The sequence below is a fragment of the Dermacentor andersoni genome, chromosome 9 (genome assembly GCF_023375885.2).
Source record: "Dermacentor andersoni chromosome 9, qqDerAnde1_hic_scaffold, whole genome shotgun sequence".
NCBI lineage: Eukaryota > Metazoa > Arthropoda > Arachnida > Ixodida > Ixodidae > Dermacentor > Dermacentor andersoni.
Genome location: NC_092822.1, coordinates 93,062,843 through 93,077,884, shown reverse-complemented (window position 1 = coordinate 93,077,884; position 15,042 = coordinate 93,062,843). Strand labels below are relative to the sequence as shown.

The following is a 15,042-nucleotide window of genomic DNA, read 5'->3' as shown; positions in this document are numbered from 1 at the left end:
TTGAGTTACCTACGGGGAATTTTTGACACAAAGTGTTGGAAGGAAAGCAAAGAAAAGCACTGTAAATCCTTATATGCAGTTCTTTGTCACAATACCGTACATATCATTATGTTTGAAGAATTTTACAGAGGCACGTCATTACGCTGTCCACTCTATCGGCAGCCACATAGTCACTCGTGCACTCACTGACGTAAGAATGAACGCTGGTGCAGCACATACAAAACGGCATGCGCCCCGGAGTCCGGCTCTGTTTTTGCCCACCCACTGCCTTCCTTACGCTCCACTAGACTCTCATTACTGTAAAGACGTCGAACTGGCATCACATCGGAAACTGCCTCATCTAACCCTTTCCGTCGGGCTGTCTCCATAGGAAGACGTGACCTTCTTCGTTGCCTTTCTTCATCCAAAACCGAAGGATTCATTCTACACACAGGTGCTGCTACTATTCGAGATATAGACGTAATGAACGCCATCTCATATGAAGCGGTGACACATAAGTGAAAAAAAAAAGATTGTTCAATACGAACGAGTCGACGTTTTACTGAAGGTATGGTTTGTCGCTGCTCAAACTACTCGTTTACAGCAACCTTAGTCATTCAGAACAGTTACATTTTAAGAAAAAGAGTTACTCAATACAAGGGGCTTTGTTACTAAATGGTGTTGGCCCTGTTTTGAACCACGTCTGCACACGAAGACACTGTGACATTTTCTTTACCACACTGGCGAACCATGGGCACAGCTCGAAGAGTTAAATGAACCGACACTCTTTGGACTTGTTGCGCCGTTATAGTTCACTATCAAAGAAGTAAATTTAGTTTTTTACTGTTCCATTTAATTTGTAGTTGTGGCAATTTTTCAACTTGGTACAAAGATCGCAGTTCACACTTTTTAATCGTGAAGATGGTAGACGATGACGTCACCGAATGATCAAGCGAACGACATCTGCCTGGCAATTATGTCGCCTCCTCGAGTGGTTGTCCGGATACCACTGTCTGGTGGTTCGAGGCCAGATCAGTAGAATATCGTTCGGGAGAAGCTGACCCGCAAAAGCAGAACGAACAGAATTTCGTTTTTTGTATTAGAGAATGTTTTTTGCGCTTAAATTTAGCATTGTTTCTTTTGTTTATCTTGGTTTCTTTTCTTTAGCGTTGCCTCTCTTCCGGTTCTTATGTTTGGAAGGTAGAAAATAAAACAAGAGAAAACATTGCTGTTCATGGCGAGTATTGTCGCACAGTGCGCCGAAACCATAAGTGCCATCGGCCTCAAAATGAAACGCGAACAGCGGTGTGCGTGGTGCGGTTTGCAACGTCGTAGAGATTAATTCGCCCATGCGGTTTGCGGCTTCTGCGCCAAATTCATTCTTTCGGTCGGCAAACTTGCGGAGTGCGACTAAACCGGCTGTATGCGACTGTAAATAATGGTGATGACAAGACGGCGCGCACTATACCTTCCACTTATGCTTGGGCCGCGCGCTCCGCTGTTCACATTTCATTTGGCGCTGATAATACACGTGTCACTATAAGACTAATGCGAGTTTGTGAGGTATGATGCGAAGGACCACTAGCATCAACACGTCCTGTCACCATTTCCGTAGGTCTGCAAGGACGAGAACTGTGTGGCGAAAACCAGGGTCACTGCGGGTTTTCATCTGCATCGCCGCTGAGGACTTCTCCAAGTACTACAACCAGTGAACCCGTTAATGCTCTACTCACACAATCGTGAATAATCTCTCACTTTTCTGCAAACTGCCACAGCGTACTTGCAAAAAGAAAAGCAGGGTTGAGCCACGATACCTGCTTTGAGGACACGACCGAATGTGCATAACAATGGTCCGAGAGAGGAGAATTGTTTTCTTGGCAATCAGGACACCTCAAATATCATGACCTACAAGTTTTAAAGTTGTTCCTGCAAAGTATCATAATTCATCACTCAAGGAGCTAAATATGTATCTGCAATATGTGCGGTTGGAGTGATACGTTGGAGTCAATCACCTGGCCATCTTGAGCGAAGCCATTGTGGCGGAAGCGGCAATGGACATCATCTTCTTGGTACTGTAAAATTTAATACAGTTATTTGTTCTGATGGTTTGTAGAGAAGAGCAGCACAAGAAATGCCACTGTATGTTTGCTTTAGATTTGCTATAGATTTGATAACTTTTGTGAAAGGAAATAATCAAATGGCTCATGTAAATAAAGGAGTAGTTAGGTGAATTTTAAAAGAAAGAAACATGCACCTGCTAGCCAGAAGTTCAAATAATGCCACGCATTGCTGGAGCCCGAAACGCTTTATACCACGTGGCTTCACATCGTTGTCATTGTTGCCGTGCTCGTGGCGGTAGCCTGATTTTCGGCAATGGGGCTGGACTGCGCCCTGAGCAGCAGCATAATTGTGATGGCTGCCACGACGACTCCGGCAACTAGCGCCAGCAGAATCCAAATTATGATGGATGGATGGTCATTCTTTCTCCCATGCCCCGCCTCTGGTGTGGTTGTTTCCGACGGATCACGAGCTGGTTCGCCTTTGGTCGGGGGTGTTGAGGTTGTTGCCTGGATTGGCTTGGTGTAAGGGTTTTCCGGCGCTCTCGTGGTTCTTGCTGGTCCAGGCTTAGTCTGCCGCATTGCCCGCGTGGTGATGGACGCTCCTGTCGTGAGTGATTCGGCGGTAAAGTTTACGACTAGGAACGACATTTCACGGATCCTCGACAGCTTCCCCTTGAGTCCATCGGCGTTGATAACACGCGCCGCTAGGTACCCCTCCAGCGTGAAGTCCCTGTCGCCTGGTTTCGACGTTTCCCACTCGCGAGGAAGTGCGATCGATACGTTGTGCTTCGAACCGGCGGGGAGGGGGTCAAGGTTGCCTTCAACGACATTGGACAGAAGCACCTGGCTGTCGAAGTCCCTTTGAAGGTTGGTTTTATTCGTGCTGCCTCGGATCTCCACTTCCGCCGCTGTAAAAGAAAGAGATGGAACCTCTGCACTGTGCTGGCAATCCCCCCTACCCCTGTTTTGTTTAAATGCTATTTACAGCTTTCTTGTTGCAGTCTAGTTCGGCAATGTTTCACAAAGACGTTACCAGAAGTCTATAATAACTGGGCCGTTACGTCTGTAAAATAACATTGATCAACTTGGTCCCCGGCAGAAACGTCGAAAATAAATTGGACGTGTTGATCAGGTTTGTTTTCTTCTAATACATATATTTAGGCTGTCCCATCTATAGTCATCAAATGTTCTGAAAAAATAAGAAAGAGAACACACTGTGCGAGGTATGATTTTAGGGCCTACGGCATGCCGTCTTCAGAAGCCTGATTATCGAACACTGTAGCTGTTCCATCATGCCCTTTGTTTTTTAATCATTCTTTTTGTTTTAACTGCATGGCTAATGTTACGTCTCGAATGCGGCAACATAACGAACGAGGGTCTTGAATCCGGCAACATTGATGCCTTCGGGTAGCATGCAAGGGTTTATTGACCAGTTGCCTTGACCCAAAACGATCACTTTCTCGTGACGCCTGCGGAAAAAAAGAACGTTCCACGACCGCCGCCAAAGTCTGTGAGTTATGGCGCTGGCTAACCGTCCCAGGGTTCTACTAGGACACAAATACCCAAGAAAGTGGATGGGGAAACGGCGCCGTGATAGCTCAATTGGTAGAGGATCGCACGCGGAATGCGAAAGTTGTGGGTTCGGTTCCCACTTAGGCCAAGTTCTTTTTTCATCCGCTTTCATTTCTAATAAACTCTCGTTTCTTTATTTCATTTATTAAGCACAAGTAATTTCCCCTATATTGTCCTTGGTGTGACTAATTGTTGGCTTCTGATGATATGACATGAAAATCGGGTCCCTCGGTTAACACCTTTCTTCTTGTTTACCACTTAGTGGTGAGAATTCGTGTTGCATTGTTCTGGCATTTTTTTTTCTTCCATATGTCACGAATTCACAAACCAGCTGCTGCAAGTTATCATTGCTACTTTCCATGTATTGCCAACCCATGAAATATGAAATAAGAGAAAAATACGGTTCATACAAATAAATCTTTGTTAATTCACTCTACTTATTAGTGCACCAGGTACGTAAAGGGAAGCCGCGAATTTCTATCTGTGACAAAGTTTTGTCGGCTACTGCGGGAGTCTAATCAGTGCATCGAAGAAAATAAAGAAAAAAAAGCACCAACTGCTCCCACGGGCGGGTGTACGTACGTTTTTTTTATTTTTTGAAAGGCGGTTTGCTGAGCCCCTATGTGAATTTATTGTTTCAAGGTGTTTGATAGAGTTTAACATCTTTATTGCTTACGCTACTAGCGATGGTTATGAACACTTCTTAAAAACGCAATGCGACACTTGACTGACTAGCGACTGAAATATTTGCGCATTCTGGACAGCAAAATGTTACCTTGCATCCACAGTGTATTGTACGTAAGAATGCGGTGCTCCAAACACTAAATACAATAAAAAGAAATAGATCTCTCCTCACTCGTATACCCAGTCATAATGCTCATGTTGAGTTTTCTGAGGTAATTTATTCCTCAGTACTGGATGGCGGCTCATAGACAATACGCACCCTTTCCGTGTGTCATGTGTGCGCCAGGCCAAGTCCAAGTAATTATGATGACGGCTGTTCTGTCGCTCTCGACGTAACCGTCGAAAAAATCTAGGTCTGTGAGTCTACCTGGAGGAACATCAGTCTGCCGCATGTCCCTTCTGACGTTAAGGTAGCCGCAGTAGGCGACTCTTTCGAATGGGACCGTCGGCGTCTTGTTTCCTAGGAGGGTATCCACGAATGTGTAGCTGCCTGGCGCATGTAGGGTTGGTCCATTCGCTGCACAACACATAGCGATAGTATTACTACCATGATCATTTTAAGCACGGCAATCTAGCGAGGATAGGGGGAAGAGGAGGATTTCCAAGGAAATAACATTTAAGGTTTCATTTGACGCCGACCCTGCACGTGGCATTGAATGTTCTTGCATTACCTGCAGACAACTGCAGTAATATCAGACTGAGATGTGTTTCAGGTAAACGTTGGCTATTTCAGTAATACCTGCTTGAAATAGAGTGGTAATTTACGCAGTTTTTATGTAATACGACAAGCTTCGGCCATACATTATTTGAGAACACTCAGAATGTATTTCAAGACTAACAGTTCCTATCTATTGCATTGCTAAATAAGGCATCAATTTCCCGTAGCCATACCAGTGTTTTTGGGGTTCTATTGAGATTGAAGCAGTTGTTCTGTGTCTGTCATACATGATAGCACATACCTTCCATTAAGGGGTCAAGGTTTATGAATTGCCGGCGGTCATCATCAGCAAATTCATTTGTAAAACTGAGGTTTTTTAGCTCACGAAAAGGGACGAGAGACAGTGGCAAGACGCGGACACAGCGCTAACTTCCAACAATTTGTTTTATTCCAAGAAGCGGTACACACATACATATATATATATATATATATATATATATATATATATATATATATATATATATATATATATATATATATGTAGCAGACATCTTTCGTGCTATGATGTCTCACATGCGAAAGTGAAATCAGAAGCTAAGAAGCTTTGTCAGAAATTAAACCTGAGTAAACTGGTCCGCCAAATCGAAAGTAAAAAATCTGGGAGTGGTGGTGGTGGTGGTGGTAACAACTTTATTACCAATCCGGCAAATTCGTGGCCTGGGCCTAGGCCGCCCCCGAGGAGGTCCGGAGATCCTGTCTCCTCGCCGCCTCACGGGCTTGCTGGATGGCCCATAGTTGATTTTCGAGGTTTGAGCTGCGCAACGCGGCCGTCCATCGCGCCGCAGCTTCATCTGGGGAAACTGCATTTTCTTCGCATATAACATCACATTCCCAGAGAATGTGTCTAAGAGTTGCGTGAGCCCTACTGCATAGCTTGCAGTTATCATCTGAGTAGACGTCCGGATATATCCTCCTGAGATGGACGGGGTTGGGGAAGGTCTTTGTTTGTAGCTGCCGCCAGTCTACCGCTTGGGCCCTGTCGAGTTTGGGGTTAGGGGGCGGATAAACCCGCCTTGAGTTTTGGTAAAATTTTGTAATATCACAGTATCTGGTCATTCTGTCCCTCTCTGTCCATGCCTCCGTTGGATTTCCAACCCCAAGAGAGGTTCCTTCTTCGCGGGCGCGGAACGTGAGACCTCGCGCTACGCGGTGGACCTCCTCGTTGAGGTTGGGTACGGGGGTGTCGGGGGACGTGTGAGCCGGGAACCATATAATGTGTCGTTCCTCCGTCTCCTCGGAGGTGACATAGTGCGCGTTGGCTTTAAGTATAGCCTCAGCCTTCGGCGAAATTCTGCCTTGTGCATAGTTTCTGACCGCCGTCTGCGAGTCACTGAGTACATATCTGCAACTGGGGTTAACGATGGCTATGGCTATCGCCACCTCTTCCGCTACCTCGGGGTTTTTTACACCTATGCTGCAACAACTGACCAATTGTTTCTCGGTATTAAGGACGGCCACTGCAAAAGCACGTCGATCCTCGTATTCTGCCGCGTCTACGAACAGCGCTTTCTTGTCCCTACCGAAGGCTTTGAGTAAAGCCTTGGCTCTACTCGCTCTTCGACCCTGATTGAATTCGGGGCTCATGTTCTTGGGTATATTAGCCACCTGCAGCTTTTCCCTGATCGTGCTTGGAAGGGATGTCTTGTCGCCGTGCTGCTTGTGATAACTTATCCCGAGTTTGTCCAGGATACTCCTGCCCGTTCGTGTCTTCGCTAGTCTTTCGAGTTGCGAGATTTGTTGTGCTTCAATTAACTCTTCAAGCGTGTTGTGGACGCCCAGCTGTAGCAGCAGTTCCGTGCTGGTGCTGTCTGGAAGGCCCAGTGCCATCTTGTGTGCTCTTCTAATGAGGGTGTTCAGTTTGGCATATTCGGACGCGTACCAGTTGTGGTAGGCGGCCACATAGGTAATGTGGCTAATAACGAAGGAGTGTATGAGTCTGACGACGTTGGCCTCCCTCATACCCTGATGTCTGTTGGTGATTCTTCTGATGAGCCTCATCGTGTTCGTGATCTTAGTCTCCAAATGCCTGACCGTTTCTCCGTTGTTGCCGTTCGATTCTATGATAAATCCGAGCACCTTAATCTGCTTCACCCTGGGTATTTCTTGTCCGTCTTTGGTGCGTATGCAAATTTCTTCGTGTGCAGCATGCTGGATGTAAGCCTTGGGGGGTCTTCCCCTAAGCGTCGGGCGGTAGAGGAGGAGTTCCGATTTTTCTGGCGAGCAGACGAGACCGGTTCCGACGAGGTACTCCTCCACCACCTCGACCGCGGTCTGTAATCGCTGTTCGATTTCTCCGTCGCTTCCCTCGGACACCCAGATCGTAACGTCGTCCGCGTATATTGTGTGATGCACTCCCTCGATGGCGTTGAGGCGCTCGGGGAGGCCGATCATAATGACATTAAAGAGCATCGGCGAGATGACCGAGCCTTGCGGGGTGCCGACGCTGCCTATGTTCCTGTCTTCGGATGCGAGTTTGCCCAGCGTTAAGGAGACTTTCCTGTTTGTGAGGAAATCCTTAACATAGCTGTACGCCCGGTTTCCTAGATTGAGTGCGGCAATGCTGCGTAGTATGGCTGCGTGAGCTACATTATCGAAGGCTTTCTTGAGGTCTAATCCTAGAATGGCCCTGGTACCTCTTGTCTTGTTGTCGAGTATCTGGTGCTTGATTTGCAACATTGCATCCTGCGTGGAGAGATGAGCTCGAAATCCGAGCATGGTGTCTGGATACGCTTCCACGTCGTCCAAGTGTGCGTTGATACGGGTGAGGAAGGCGTGCTCCATCAACTTGCCGACGCACGACGTAAGGGATATTGGTCGAAGGTTGGCCAGATCTGGGGGTTTCCCTGGTTTGGGGATGAGCACCATTTTTGCTCTTTTCCACTGGTCAGGGATGCATCCTCGGGCCCAGCAATCGTTGATGTACTTGGTCAGTTCGGAGATGGTCTCGTCGTCCAAGTTACGAAGGGTCTTATTAGTTACGCCGTCCGGTCCCGGGGCCGACTTGCTGTTGAGCTTTTGCAAAGCGGCCCGGATTTCCGCCTCGCCAAAGTCTCTGTCCAGAGAGAAATTGGGATTTCCCGTGTATTCCCCGTGTTGAATAGTCGGGCTGTGCGGGGCGTATCTGTCGCAGAGTTCGGAAAGGATTTCTTCCTCGTTCTTGGTGTTCGTGTGTACTAGCTTGCGCATGGTTTCCCGATGTGTTGCCTTGGTCTTGGTCGGGTCTAGCAGGTGTCGGAGCAGGCGCCATGTGTGACCGGTGCCAATCCGTCCGTCCATCTCATTGCAGATCTCATCCCATTGTTGTTTACTAAGAGTTTTGCAGTGTTCTTCTATTTGTTTGTTGAGTAACGCTATGCGTTTCCTCAACTTCCTATTGTGTCTTTGTTTCTGCCACCTGGCTTGAAGCGATCGTTTGGCCTCCCACATGTGCACCAGGCGGCTGTCGATCTTCTCGACGGGAAGTTCTGGCGTCACGGTCTTTGTAACTTCATTGACGTCAGCCATCACTTGTTCGGCCCATTGTTGAATGTCTGTGATGGGCGCGTGCGTCATTCCGGCTCGATTCTTGCGGAACTGGTCCCAGTCCGTCCATTTGAAGGTTTTGTTGGGTTCGACTTTTATATTCTCCAATAATTTCGTTTCGAGAATTCTGTGGTCACTACCAAGGTCTTCGAACGTGTTATTCCAACTCGCTCCTCTTGCGTTCTTCACTAATGTTAGATCGGGCGTGGTGTCTCTTGTCAGCCCTGTTCCCATTCTGGTGGGGGAGCTGGGGTCGGTGATTAGGGTCAGGCCTGTTTCCTGTATATCCTGCCATAAAGCCTTGCCTTTGGCTCTCGTATAGGCATAGCCCCACGCACCATGCGGGGCGTTAAAATCTCCCCCTATTAGTAGGGGATGGGTGCCCGCGATGTCAGTGGCCTTCCTAAAAAGGGTTAGAAAGCGCTGTCGTATGTGCGCTGGCTTGCTGTATAGATTGAGGATAAACGTGCTGCTTTGGCTCTTGCTTTTAGGTATAATTTCTACGAATACTTGTTCAATCTGCGCTACCTTAAGGTCGTGACGAACGACCACTAAGCCTTTCCTGACCAAAGTAGTTACCGCTTGGTTCTCCCCGGAGGGGGGACCGATGGCTTGGTAACCGGGTAGTTTTGCTAATTCGTGTGTCTCTTGTAACATTATTACATCGGGTTTCGATTTGCTTTTAAGGTGTTGTTGCAGGACCGCTTTTTTTGCGGCGTAACTCCTGCAATTCCACTGCCATATCGTCAGCGCGCCTCTTTTACTGTGCTTGCCTATTTTGGTCTGGTCGAGGGCTGGAGGTCTGAAGAACCCCAGATGCTCCTGCGTTGTTTACACGGGTGTCGTGGAATTGATTAGATGCGACCCCAATTATGGGGGCCCCTGCGGTGGTTACTGGCTGCAGCTTGGCTACTCTAAGACTTAGGTTGGCCACGTTGCTTTCGAATTTGTCAATTCTCGACATTATGGTCGAGACCGCCAGCGTGAGGTTGCCGACGGCTTCCGCTTGTTCTTTGAGTACATTTTGCATTTCTGTTAATTTCTGTCCTAGGTCTGCCAGTTGTGATCCGGTTTGGCTGCTAACGGCTGGAGCCTTTCTCTTAGGTGGCGGTGGGTTGTCGTCCTCCTCCATGCTATTATTAGGAGTTACCGCAGCTGCACCTGCACTACAAGTACTCAGACGGGGAGATATGTCCACCCTTCGACTATTCTTAAGTTCCTGGATTTCTCTCGTGAGGTGTGAGATTAATTCTCTCAACTGCGCATTTTCCCGTCTCATTTCTGCTATTTCTTTAGAAGCTGCAGTCTCCTCAGTTCCGCCGCGGCGCGACGAGCCTTTGACCGCGTCTGCCCAGCTCACCTTGTTGGTGGCCTCTTCTACCGCCGGGCCGCCTCCGCTGCTGCGGTAACGCGAACGCGTACGGCTCCTGGATCTGGTTCGGGCCGGTCCGGGTGTGCGGCTCCGTGATCTGGACTTTCTGGTTCTCGAGCGGGCCCTCGAGCGTGAACGGGGCCTGGTATCTCGGGAAGGGCGTCCAACAGATTCCCTCGTAGCCTCCGATGCTAGAAATTCTTCCTGTTGTCGTTGTCTTTCCCAGCGTCGTCTCTTGACTATATATGGCGTCTTGAAGCGAGCCTTGCAAATCTGGGAGCCTTGAAATGTTTTCTTTTTTTTCGATCAGCACCCATAAACCAGAATGGCCACAGCGTATTATAGTGTCGGAAGCTGCAACTTGGCAAAAGTCCTTAGGTTTCTTTCTTCAATGCAAGTTGAAATTGCTAGCAGTGAATGATCCTTTTCTTACTAAGAACTCGGAAGAAGTAATAGGTTACCTGAAGACGCATGTAGGCAGTAATTTGAAAGCTTTCTCTATATGTGTAAAATATCTATATTATTCACTACCACATGATGAGTTATTACTATGTGTTCAAGAGGCTATTGATGCTTACGATGAACTGAAGTTTGTAAGCACCATCTGCATATCTACACAGGGTTTTCTTGAACTATTGTCCATGTATCTGCGCTCGACGTTCTCCAAGTGGGATGCGAGTGTTTATCTTCAAAAACAAGCTATTCGCATTGGCTCCTGTAATGCTCCAATCATAAGTGACGTTTACCTTGCTCGTGTAAACAGGATACTGGATGCTAAATTAGAAAACTCAAATGTAAAATAGGTGTGTAGGTACGTTGACGACTACCTTGTGCTTCTCGATCCAAGTCCTAGCGGGGATATCATGCAAGTCACGATGTCACGCACTGTTACGCATGAAACGCCACAGGATGGTACTTTGCGAGTCCTCGATATAAGAATGTTTTTTGAAGGACACCAGGTGTGCTGGGCATATGAACCAAGGGCGAACAGGCCGCTACTGCCATTTACATCGGGCCAGTCTAAGTTAGTTATGAGGGGCATCGCAAAGTCAACCTTAATTAATGCGCTTCGCCACTCATGTGCTCACAAGTGTCTGTCCAGTTTTCTGGCGCAAGTGGATCGCCGGAAACAGGCCAGTTTTCCGCAGCATATCATCACAGCTGTGGCCGAAGGTCTTCTTAAGACCACAAAACGCGGGCGACAGGATGAGCAGTCTGCTTCACCGGAAAATGCGCGAGTGAAGCAGAAACGCGCAATCACACCGTACAACCACGATATCTCGCACAGACTGAAGAAGCTTGGCAATAACGCAAATGTAAGCGTCATCTTCTCAGCTCCAATCAAGCTGTACAACGCGTGCAAGGCCAGCTACTGTAGTTCTGAGAAGCCCAGTTGCCGGACAAATCACAAGGAACGTTACGTTCTTTGTGACAACAACATCGTGTATGAAATGCCCCTGTCGTGCAGCAAAAAATACATCGGCCAAACGGGAAGGTACGTAAATGATAGGTTCCGCGAACACTTAAATAATGTGCGAACTGGAGGAGTGGGGCATCTGGCTTTTCACTGCAGAAAGCATGGGTGCAGTAGCGTTTGTAAACAGTGCACGGTAATAGGAAGCCCAACGCAAACAACACGTGAGATTATTGAAGCGGCGAAGATCGCTAGATTGGGGAGCGCTTGTGTTAGCGCGCCTTCAATCGATCTTTCAAAAAAGATTATGATTTTTTTAACGTGACACAGAGGGTGGCCTTATGAAGATGACATTTTAATCTTGAAATTTCATTTTTTTTTTGCTACGCATGGTCGTTTTTTCATCTTCGATATCATCTTAACTTTCCTAACTTTCCATTACACATGTCTCGTTGCTGTCTAATTTGATTAGAAATCAGTACATATGCGCATGCGTACGGTGGTGTCTGTGTCGTATATATATGTGTACCGTTTCGTGGGATGAAATAAATTGTTGGAAGTTAGCGCTGTTCCCGCATCTTGCCACTGCCTCTCATCCCTTTTCGTGCGCTAAAAAATCTGTTATGGAATACCAACACGCCCTAACTTACGCTCTTTCATGTGTAAAAGTTACGACGCTCTCCACCCATTAGAAAAGTGCTCAGTTGAAAGAAGTCATTACTATAAAAGAACCTAAAAAATCCAAACATTTTCAACTTATTGATATGCACAAAGCACTTGCACTAGGTAAATCAATTTACAGGTCACGCTCAATGGTAGACGTAAACGGTGCAGTGCAATCGACGTTCAACACACGATCCTATGCATGCGCCACTACGCTGCACATCGAATCGTTCATTGACATGCTTGAAGAAAAACAGTGCTAAAAACACAAGGCCGAAAAGACGAACATGTACGATGGACAGGCGCTATAACAGGAACAAGAATGAGCCGAAAGTAAAGTTTTCGTGGAGACATCAATCTATGAAGTAATACTGCGATTTGGCTTTGTCATTCTAAAGCACATTACTAATATGTACTTCCTAACAACCACTGATTTTTTGCGCAAAATAAAATAACCAGATATGACTTTCACTGATAATGAGAAACCATTTTATAATCACTCCACTCGCGGAGGTTTTGCGTAATTGAAGAGTACAGGAGGTATACGTGCAGACCTTGGCAAATATTTATAAAGATTTCACAGCTAAATTGGTTCCGCTCAAGCAAACTAGAATGTTACATGTCAAGAAAGGGGCCAGGAAATGAGATACAATTTCTTCAGTGTTAATCACTGCTTGCTTAAAAAAGTATTCAACCATTATACTGGGAAGGCTCGGGAGAGAAGATCAACGGCGAGGATTCATAAACCTTAAGTTTGCAGATGGCATTGTCCTGTTCAGCAACAATGGGGACGAATTAGAAAAAATGATAGAGTACATTAAGAGAGAGAGGGAGTATAAGAGTGCGGTTAAAGATTAATTGCAGAACACAATGATAACGTTCAACAGCGTGGTAAATGTAGGATTCAGGATCGCCAGTCGGCCTCTAGAGTGTGTACAGGAGTACAGGAGTATTTACCTATGTAAATTACACACAGGAGACCCTGATCATGTGGAGCACATATACAGGAGGATAGAAATTGGTTGGTGGGCATTCCGCAGGCATTGTCAAATCCTGACTTGGAGCTTACCAATGTCGTCGAAAAGAAACGAATATAATCACTGCAATCTACCGATGCTAATACACGGGACAGAAACTTATACGTTAAAAAACAAGCTCGAGAACAAGTTAAATACCGCACAAAGAGCAATAGAAAGAAAAATGTTTGGCGCAGTGCAAAGGAACAGGAAGTGATCAGTGTGGATCAGAGAGCAAACGGGGATTGCGCATATTCTAATTAATATGAAGAGAAAAAAATTGACTTGGGAAGGTCATGTAGTGCGCAGGTAGATAATGGGTGGACGATTAGATATACAGATTCAAAGCGGTAAATTTGCAGCTGGAAATCCGAATGAGCTAGGGCAAGACAGCGGTAACTGGAGATCGCATGGACAGGCCTCCATACTGAAGTGGACATAAATATATGCTGCTGATGAAGATGAGTAAGATAACTCTAACCATGGATGCCTATTGAAAGCGCAGTAGCAGTGAGCGCATTGAGCGTCTTGTATATCTTGCTTCAACGGGAAGAAAATGCCGAAACTGCAGCGCAGAAGAAGCTGCCGGCACTACGCGGACCCTGCTAACATCGCAGATCGCTTTGAACATGAGGCTTGTGCGAGCGCGCACTTTGGTCACGTCGCAGAACCCTTTGAAGATACGGCACCCGCAGAGCTGCGCTGTAAGCAGCAGCCGCCGGCGAAGAACCATCCCACCCTCGCCTCACTCCCGAGCTTCGCGCGCGACAGATAAGGGCACGCTTCCTTCCCGCCCTTGTCTCTCGCTCCAGCAAGATTGGGTCGCATTCGCCGGCTTCCGTCGCACTCTATTCATTCGAACACACCATACGGCACGCGACGACGATTTCATCGCACTTCCACTTTATTCGGAAGCTCACGAAGACGCAACAGCAGAGAGACGCCTATATATATGGTGTCGCAATAAAAGATGAACACGGCAAGCTCCAGGCATTATGTGCCGTTCTCCTGCTCACATGAATGTCGATATTGAACAATTCTTGTTATCGCACTTGAACAGCAACGCATTTGCTTGCCTTAGGCTCCATACTGCACAAAGACTCTTCCGAAATAAAATCACTTACATTTATGTTAATATCTCAGTGGTCATTTTACCATTTATGGCAAAATAAAGGCACGGCGAGAGAGACTGCGCATTGCACGGTAATGCACGATTGATCAACTCACGAGGAAGCGCTACCCCCGCCTTGGAAATGGAGATGTCAGGAGGGAATCCCGGCGTACGGTACGCATGGCTGGTCTTGTTGTCCCCGTAAACATAAGCCCTGACGGCGTACCTTCCTTTGCCCGTGAACTGCGTGAAGTAGCCGGTGTACCAACCATCGTTGGCCAAGACATCAGGATCTGCAATATTAGTACCAAGGGCTGTTGAAAACGCAATCAATTACGGACACATTTGAATCAATCAGTTTCCTGTGGTTTAATTGATCTATAGATGAGCCAAAGTGATGTGAAAGTATTTTTTTTTTCAGTTATCACGTAATATGGCTGATTTGGAAATTTCTGAATTGTGTATTTGTTTTCTTTTTGTAATAGTATTAGGAATGCTCTTTACTTGTTAAAATTTTGGATCCAATAAGTGACGATTGTGCTATTTTTTGTATGGAAGATTTCATGCTTGCCAAATGTTTTACTGATGCCTACCACTGTCGCACTGGTCATCCGTCAGAGCCATGACCAACCCGCTCATGTTGTAAAGACAGGTTAATAACACATACTCCTCCGTCAAAACGTCTCACCGCTGTCTAGTCCAGCTGGCGTGCCCTTTCGGGTTTAGTACTGTATGCATGTTCTTTAAACAATTTTTGCTCGCGTTGCTGCTGCTCAGTGCGGATGTTGAATCCAATCCTGGGCCCACTACTGAACAGTTTCTGAGGGAAATTCTTGATGGATAAAAGTGTATGCAGAATCGATTAAACACCATTGAGTTTAAACTTGAGAACGTGGAAACCATAGCAGCCATATATGCGGAACTCTGAGCA

At 46.7% G+C, this 15,042-nt stretch overlaps 1 protein-coding gene across 1 annotated transcript; it reads right to left on the bottom strand.

Moving 5' to 3' along the window:
• Nucleotides 1–2,070: 2,070 nt before the first annotated feature.
• On the bottom strand, nucleotides 2,071–14,735 carry LOC126527865 (calcium-activated chloride channel regulator 3A-1-like). The gene is made up of 4 exons (XM_072284569.1): nucleotides 14,705–14,735; nucleotides 14,228–14,404; nucleotides 4,555–4,812; nucleotides 2,071–2,947 (listed from the first exon to the last, which is right to left on the bottom strand). The coding sequence occupies exons 1-4, from the start codon at nucleotides 14,733–14,735 to the stop codon at nucleotides 2,301–2,303; spliced, it is 1,113 nt and encodes a 370-aa protein (XP_072140670.1). The 3' UTR covers nucleotides 2,071–2,300.
• Between the last annotated feature and the right edge of the window lie 307 nt (nucleotides 14,736–15,042).

Coding starts and splice junctions, on each gene's coding strand:
- LOC126527865 (XM_072284569.1), bottom strand. CDS start 14,735: ATGGCTCTGACGGATGACCAGTGCGACAGTG. Junction 14,405..14,704: donor GGATGACCAGTGCGACAGTG/GTAGGCATCAGT, acceptor CTAATATTGCAG/ATCCTGATGTCTTGGCCAAC. Junction 4,813..14,227: donor GGCGGGGGTAGCGCTTCCTC/GTGAGTTGATCA, acceptor TGTGTTGTGCAG/CGAATGGACCAACCCTACAT.